The 8,570-nt window shown below is 42.6% G+C and overlaps 1 protein-coding gene across 1 annotated transcript in view; it reads left to right on the top strand.

Moving 5' to 3' along the window:
- The window catches only part of TCF7L2 (transcription factor 7 like 2), a 122,405-nt gene that overhangs the window by 104,460 nt on the left and 9,375 nt on the right, over positions 1-8,570 (top strand). The window contains exons 8-10 of the mRNA XM_035898969.1: positions 4,608-4,656; positions 5,214-5,264; positions 7,067-7,139. Coding sequence (XP_035754862.1) covers positions 4,608-4,656; positions 5,214-5,264; positions 7,067-7,139 — 173 coding nt within the window. The remainder of the gene's footprint in view (positions 1-4,607; positions 4,657-5,213; positions 5,265-7,066; positions 7,140-8,570) is intronic.

The raw sequence follows: 8,570 nt of genomic DNA, 5'->3' as shown, positions 1-8,570 counted from the left end.
AACCACACATTGCACACAAGCACTACTTGAAAAGCGTGCCTCAGGATCCCAATCTGGTAACAACAGCGGACGCTTCCCTCTGCGATACTAAAACTATTGGGGATAATTCCTAGCCCTCAGCTTGGAAGAGGCTTCCTGGTTGGGAGTAGGAAACGGTTAGAATTGGGGCATGACGGTAGAGCTCTGTGAAGAAACTCTTGCCTTCACTTTTACCAGCATCTGGAAATGCTGTTTGGCTTGCTGATCATTTTAAATTTCATTTTTTTAAACAAAATTAAAAATTCCCCTGGTATGGCTCCTCTCCTTTCCACCAAAAAGATGAATAATTAGTGTCTTGTGCTTATCTGTGTGATAGTGGAAAGTGGAAGAATGACTTATCCTGGCTTCAGAGAAGGACTGGCAAAACCAAAAGCATGACTTGTTTGAAAGTCTTACTCTCAAGTGGGGTTAAATGAATTATTCCACGCTCTACTGTTGTGTATTTCGATTATGTTTTGCTTTTTCATGGCCGTGTTATCCTCCCCCCTCCCCCCCACACCCCGCCTCATTTTTTAAAAAGTGTTTTGGCATTTGTGATCAATTCATGGAGTGTTTTTAAGACTGATTCCCTCCTCCGCCTTTCAGAAAGCCTGTTTTGTAGCTAAAAAGGGTAGAATTTTCTGTCTGTTAAAAATATAAGGCCAGCGTTGTAACCACTTACTAGTAGTATATATCCCCTGCTCCCATGAAGGGTAAGCAGTGCATCTGGTAGTAAGTTTTGCAAGCCTAAACCCGTAAATTCTTGACAGATCTGTGGATTGGTGGGAGCTCTAAACCTTCTTTTATAGGATTATAGCAGCATCTTGACCATTTTTTTAAAAAATGAAATAAAAATCACCTAAAACTTTCAAGGTCTCTAACTCTGGAATAAACCTTGCTCCCTGCCTTCCAGGCAGACTTCCGTGCAGGTTTGGGGACCAGCAGCTGTAAGACTGATGTCAGTTATGTATAGTGTTACGCATTTTGTTTTTGTTGAAGTCTGTCTCTTCCATCATCATCGTCATCACTGCCTATTTTACCGTAAATCCCCTGTTTTGCTGTAAATCCCCTAAAGTGTGTCCTTTGTATATGGCAATATTTACCTCTATGAGAATCTGCACTTTCCTGTGTACGGGTGGGAAGAAGCCAGTTCAGAGTCTGCAGCAAAGGCTGGAGCAGCAGCCGCAGCTCTCTGCCCTCTTCCACAGTTTCAGCAGTGGAGAATACACACGCTCGTTTATTTAGCAATATGTACTTACGGACACTTTTTCAAACCCTTCTGCTCTTTCTTCACCATCTTTTCTGTCCATTGGGCTCTGCCTCGCTCCTCCTTTGTTCGCCATTGCAGGTGTAGCTGTGCATGCTCCTCAGAGGAGACCTTGTTAAGCCCAATGAGGCACTGCTCCTGCTTAAACATTTTGCCTTTCTTTTTTGGCATAGTCTGGCCTGAGGCTGTCAGACCATAGGCTTGAGAGAGTTCCTCGGCACTGTGCGGTATCGCCTTCTTGGGTGTTCAAAAGGGAGTATAGGCTCGACTGAGGTTTTGGGAATGCTCATTCTGCTCAGTGACTGTGCCACCGACAGATGGGCATGTACAAAGCCTTCAGTGTTTAGGACTTTCTACTTTTGTCCTCACCGTGTGAGCACTGCGAAACCCTTTCTTCTCAAGCTAAAAAGGACAGGATGAGAAAGCCGGCGCTTTCCCAGCGGCTTGATGCTGTACCCCCAAGTGACCTTCAGGGGGAACCTTCCTGCCTGAGGAGAGCATGGCACCTTTGCATCACGCAGTTGCATCATCCTCAGGATTTATTTCTCCTCTTCTGGTCGGTTCAGAGCTCTCCGAGTTCCCCTCTTCCCTTGGTGTTTTGTAGAGTCTCGAGCCCTTCACACATCTAGAAGGGGAGCACATTTGGGTTGCTTGAAATGGTTAAATTGTTAGGCATCTCACATCAGGCGTGAGGAAGGGGCCAGCTGTAGCCCAGGTCTTCAGAAATAGGAGTAGTACCTTCAAGAAATACAGCTTTCAGCCTGCTCTTAAATAACAGAAGAGGGTACAGGGAATCCCTCATGGCTTGTTGGTGTCACAAGGCACATTTGCTCTTCCTGAGATCTAATATAAGATGCTGAGCAGCACTGAGTGCTGGACTCAGAAGTATGTAAGGATCTACTCAGCTCGCCTGCCTCTTGCCTAGAAAATTAGGACCAAAGAACTCTGCAGTCTTGTCAAAACCCATGGTGGTTTGGCTCTGTAGAGGGAGCTGCCAAAATGGTTAGCAAGTATTTACATCCACCTTTACTGGCAGCCTAAGAATTTGTATAGTACAATGACGGAAAATGTGACAGATTGTCTGCTCAAGTCTTAGGAGGACAATTGGAAGCAAAGGGAAAACAGTGTCTTCTGCAGAGCACTTGAAAAACTGCTGCCATAGTTCTTCTTAAGTCCATGCATTAATTTAGCTGGGAGCACTTGAAAAACTGCTGCCATAGTTCTTCTTCTTAAGTCCATGCATTAATTTAGCTGCATAAACAAGTATCTTCTCGTAGCACAGAAATCGAACAAGGAAGCCAGGTGATTCTTCTCCCTATTTCCTTTGAAAATGGTGTAGAAGTTAGTGGGACCTCTGTCAGTTCTTTGTTAGGAACAGTTTTCAAAGCTTGTGTTGAAAAGGAACCAGAAATTCCTGGTCCCTGGCTGACATTCCTGTATATCAGCCATTTTTAACAGATTGCTCCCTAAAGGGTTTATAGTACTTTAATACCTGGCTCGAAGATTTTGTAAAGGGCAGGTCACTCCTGACCGCTGTTCTGGCTGGCCCTTCTGTGAAGAAGTTGTAAGGTGGAATAGCCCGTGAATTCCCAAATGTACTGCAAAAATTAAGCAAATTTGCCACAAGATGCAGTCTGTTCATTATGCAGGTGGCCTCCTTGAGATTAAACAAAAACCAGGCTTATGGTCCTGAGGCAATTGTCTGGTTTCGGTTATGTTGTTGTAAACATGGAAAAAATTCACTGACTTTCACAGAGTTACTGTCAATCTAAATCAATATAGATGGAGCAGCCGGAGCCTCGTGTATCTTTATGTGATACATGGACTTCAAGATACCAAGTTTTTTCCTACTGCTTGTCGCAGCCTGGACAGCAGGGTGGCAGTTTACAACCCTGAGCAAGCAAGGGGGGCATGAGTACAGAAGCCCCATGCCAGAAAGCCAGCTTTTGGTGTGGAAAAATATGACAACAAATCAAAATCCAGCATTTGTGTTGGGGAAATTTTTTACCAATGCATTCCAGGGAACGTATCATAGTGAGCATCCCAAATGTTATAGTGGATGTCGCAAGCTGAAGCCTAATCTTAAGCATTTTAGCTGGGAGCCAGACCGACCTACTGAGAAAGATGTCCACCGTGTGGGAGAACCTCTTGGCTTCCCCACAGATATGCCCAGCCCTTCAAAAGTGCTGTGAGATTCCTTCTTCCAAGACATGTTGGTTCCCTTTTGACCACAAAGGACTGCTTGCCTGGTGTCTTTTCACCAGCTTCTCTCAGTCCCACATCTTCAAAAGCCGGGATCTCCGCGCTGTTCACAGTTCACTTTGCTGGGCCAAAAGTCATTGCTTTTATCATCTGGAGAGCTGTGAAAATGAAATGACTCTGTCCCCTGGCACTGGCATTTTTGAGCTGCTCTGCGAAGCCTGTAGCTCAGTGGTAGAAAAGTTATCTTAGAAAACGGCTTTTCTCTTTTGAGCCATGCTTATTACTTTCTAACTCTTCTCTTGGAAAACGATCGTTGGGTTTCCACAGAAGTTGGGCTCCTGGTCATGTCCTCTGCCACACTGCTGGAGGGAAATGGAGGAAGGGCTTTCTTCCTCCAGTCAGAAACCATAACAAGTTGCACCATCTTGCGGGATGGTATTTTGGAAAGGGACGCAGTTTAGCAAAACATTACTGATTATTTTTTCTTGTGAGGGAGCAAAATGTGGGAAGGGTCATAGTTATATCTGGATTTTTTTCTCTTCCTGGCTTAGCTTCCTAAGTTGTCACTGCACTTACACACCTGCAGGTCAGGTTTTGCTCATTACTGTGGCTTCCTCGTCTGCTTTATCAGTCAGTTTTGGGTGCTTGGAACTCCAGGGGCTCAGGCTGACCTCACTCATGGCCTCTTCCACCTTGAATCTCTGCTGTTGCCCCTTCTTCCCCTCCCCACCCCACAGAAATGAATTTTTTGAAGCAGGAGTATACAAGCGTCAATGTTTCTGTCATGATGACAGTCTTATCTCAAAAGAAGCATCTTGCAAGACATTCTGCCCCCTCCCCAGCTGCTGATGGCTTTGGTGGGTGTTAGCGTTGTGGGGGGCTGCAGCAAGCCTGTCTGAAAAGGCACAGGGTGAGCAGGCAGACCCATCCCCAGGGTGCGAGCATCCCCCCGGGGGCCCCCCAAGCCTCCCTCCACCGGGAGCGAGCCGGCACCGCGCATCAGTGTCCTCCCCGGGGAGCTTCCCGCACCGCCCGCAGCCCCATCACTCAGTGCTGTCTTGCAAGGAGGCATGTTCTGGGGGCTGTTTTAATCCTTCTCATTTGTGTATGTTTCCCGCAGGGAAAGAAGAAGAAGAGGAAAAGGGATAAGCAGCCAGGAGAGACCAATGGTAAGTAAAAATAAATCTAAACCTCTTGCTTAGTGGAAGTGTGGCAACCCTGGTGTGACGCTCCTAGGTATGGGGGAGGTGGGTACGAGTCTCCTGGCCTCACCGGGAGCCGGTCCCTATACTAGGCAGCCTTTTTTTTTTTTTTAATGCACTCTAATTATTTACGCGTTATTGCCCTTCTAAAACTAGTAACCAAGCCATTGCATGTAAGAGCCTCTTGTGACGTTAGCTGAATTTGTACATAATAATTGCAAAGCCTTTAACTGCAGAGCCGTAGCTGTAATGCCTATGCCATCGTTTATAAAGTTGTCTGCTTTTTTTTGCGCATATGTGTGTGCGTGTACGTACGTATGTATGTGTTTGGTATTAATTTGGGCTGTACCTGTATGTTCTGATGCATGCCTTACAGTGGTAAATCGCACCCATTTTAAATTAAGGAGGTTTGCCATTCTATATAGGAAATTAGAAATACTGCATAGGCAATCTCATAGTCAATTTTGAAGAAGCCCTGAGTTAGTTTTTTTGAAGCCTTTGTATAATTTGTTCTTTTTTTTCAGAACACAGCGAATGTTTCCTAAATCCTTGCCTTTCACTTCCTCCGATTACAGGTGCTAACGTCATTTTGAGTCATTTAAAATAGTTTATAAACTGCTTTTTAATTTTTTTTCCTGCCATTATAGACTTTAACATTAAACACTTATGACATTAAGAAAAAATACCATCCACACGTTTTGATAGTATTTATTATCTATATATCTTTATATCTATTATATGTTTGATAGTATTTTTTAATTTTGTTTTTTGTTTTTGTAACAAATGCTATTAAAACAGTAATGCAGTAAAAATAACGCAAGAGTTGTACTAACTGTGCAAATTGAATATGCAGTATTTCTTTAAAGAGACTGATAAAGAATGGAAGCAAGTCAGTAATGAACCTCCTTAATCTAATGGCATTTTTCATGGCTCCCACTAAGTCTTCTCACATTAGCATGCATATGCATTTTTTTATTATTATTTTAGTTTTGGATTCTTTTTTTTTTTTTTTTTCCTTTCTGCTCAAGCCTATTCATTGCAATTCACTAGCTGTACTAACTCAGCACCTTGCCATGCTTTTCGTTTTATTTTCTGGCTGATACTAACATACTCATTCTGCAATCTGCTTATTCTTATCCATTCTTTTAAATACAAATTAATAAAAACAGATAAATTGAATGTTATTCCAAAAGCTGCATTATCCAGGAGATATAATTTTCCTTTTTTTTTTTTTTTCTCTTATTTTTATTTTGTATCTGAGTTGAAGAAAAAAGCATGTTCAGGATCTAACTTCCATACTCAGCTTCTTTTCTTCCTTTCCCCCCTCCCCCTCAAAAAAGAGAATAAAAAAACCCAGCCCAAATAAATCTTGTCTGAAACATCCTGCTAGACCAGCCACAATGACTTTCCTCTACCTGCTCTTTTAAAAGGGAAAGAAACAGTCCTTTATAAAGGGATACTGCAGCTTTAATTGCAACAGCTAATCTCAAGAGTTGAATAAAAATGTGATTATCACTTTTTTTTAACTTTTAAATCAAAAGTCAATATTTTGCAATTAATAACGAGGACATTGATTTTTATTCCCTTTTTTATTTTTATTTTTTCCTTATTTTTACCTTTCTCTTTTTTCTCCCCTTTTCTCTCTTCCTCTCTCTCTCTCTCCCCCCCTCTCCCCTTTTCTTTTTTTCCTCTCTCCCTTTTCTGCTCGCTTTTCTTGAACTCATTCAGACCTGAGCGCTCCTAAGAAATGCCGAGCGCGCTTTGGCCTTGATCAACAGAATAACTGGTGCGGCCCCTGCAGGTGTGTATAGTTTTCCCAGACTCGCTATGGCTGATTTGCAGCTGGTTTATTTGGTACTTTCCCCTTTTTTTTCCTGCCTTGTTGCTTTGTAGCTCTGTGTTGTGACCTAGAAGACACAAGGGAGTGGGACACTGCCATGAGTTATCATCTCTCTGAAAGGGTTTTGCTTTTTTTTTTTCGTTGTTGGTCTTTTTTTTGCCTTCCTCTTTGCTGCTGCTAGCCAAAAACCCACTGTAAAACAGCATCAGCCTTAAGCCCATCCAATCCGTGGCTCAACCACGCTCCTGCCCTCCAAGCCTCCACCCAAGGAAAATCACTCCCAAAGCCCTTGATAACACGGCATTGAGCGCGGTACCGACACCAGACAGACACACGGCCGTGTCGGAGAGTCTTTTTGGTTTTCTTTTGGCTCATTGTGAAAGTCCTGTTTTCTTTCCTGCCCGTGGTACGAGGGGAGATTACCAAATAAAACTAAGGTGATTGAAAGCTAAACGTAGCTGTAGCTAAGATGACGCAGTCCAAATGAGCTCTATCCACCATTGTGTTGTATTTTTTGTGTTTACCTTATGCTAACAGATGCAAATACTCCAAAGAAGTGTCGGGCATTGTTCGGGCTTGACCGACAGAGTTTATGGTGCAAACCATGCAGGTATAATACTACCCATTAGGCCTTTGGGGAAATAAAAGCAATCTGTCCTCTTAGTGCATTTGTGTGATTTTATTTTTTAATCTTTTTTCCCCACTCCCCACCTTTCTCTCTCCCACAGCATCAATTGCTAATAATCTTTGACCTTTGGAATTTCTTGCTAATTTAATGCCATTTTCTCTCTTTCTTTACCAATAACCTCTCCCTGGTGGTAGAACTGGGAACAAGAAAACTTCAAGGCCTTAAAGCTGGCAGTCTTTTGGCTTTTTTGTTATTTTTTCCAGATTGTCAGCAAAATGGACATTTAGCTGTACATCTGAATTTTGTCTTTCATTTGGGTCTATGTTTGCTGCCTCCAAAGGCTTTTTAAAAAGGTTCTGGGATCTGCAGCACTAGTGTTTTTCTCATGATTAGAGATGTACAAGCCAGTGTTTACAGCTTATTATTGTATTCATTTTTTCAATGTTATCTGCAAAATTAAATAGCTACCTGTAGGCTTCCATGCCTTGGTAAGGTTTATGTAGATACCATTTTTTTTAATGATCTGATGTCTTTTTTTTTTCCGATTTCAAAAAAAAAACATTTTTTCCTAAATTTTGTCCCAACAAGTGAGCTGTAAACGCCTGAGCTCTAGGCAAAACTAATTACAACTTTAGTAGGAGAGTTTCCAGCATTAAAAGGAGATGAAAGACATCAGAGAGCCCAAATTTCGACAGCCCATGTTCTACTGGAGTTTAATTCCATGTATAACTCAGTACGTACTTCTTTCTTGGTGGAGGGATACCGAGTAGTTCTTTTCTCATTCCTTTTTCCTTATATGATCGCATTTGGTTAAATTTGTTGTTTCTTTGTTCTGATACAAGCAGTCTTTGAATTTGGAATATTATGATGGTAGGTATTTCAACCCAAACCACACTCTGTGTGTAGTGATTCCTCTCCCACATTTTCCCCTCTTACTCATGCCAGTCCCATGTGCTCCATCTCATTTAGAACGTAGATCAGACGTCCATTGTATTTTGTGTATGCACGCAGTCTTGTTTGTGCTTAGTGTCGAGGAAAACACGGATCAGGGGTGGTGGTGTATGTCAAAATACCAGCTAAGGCACCAGCAATGTCTTCAACAGATTGCATATTGTCCCATTCGAGGCATGCTAGTACCACGCATTGGGATCTTAAAGACCAGGACCAGTACGTATGTTAAACAAGCTTTGAAAGCAGCAGTAGCCACTTCACCGTGTCAGGATACTCGAGTCTCATGCTAGCCAAAGACTCGAATGCCATGTTTAATTAGGCTTTATTCTGTGGTTAGCTCACTACACACTACTGGCAGATATTTGTGTAGTCTAGAGATAGAGTATTTGAAGCATGTCAGGCTCTGTATGCCAAGTACCAGAACCGGGGGCACATCGTGTTTGTGTTGCTTTATCTTTCCCT

Source organism: Egretta garzetta, unplaced genomic scaffold, assembly GCF_000687185.1.
Source record: "Egretta garzetta isolate BGI_Z169 unplaced genomic scaffold, ASM68718v1 scaffold8, whole genome shotgun sequence".
NCBI classification, from domain to species: domain Eukaryota; kingdom Metazoa; phylum Chordata; class Aves; order Pelecaniformes; family Ardeidae; genus Egretta; species Egretta garzetta.
Note: the sequence above shows the minus strand (reverse complement) of the source record. Positions and strands in the feature narration are given on the sequence as shown.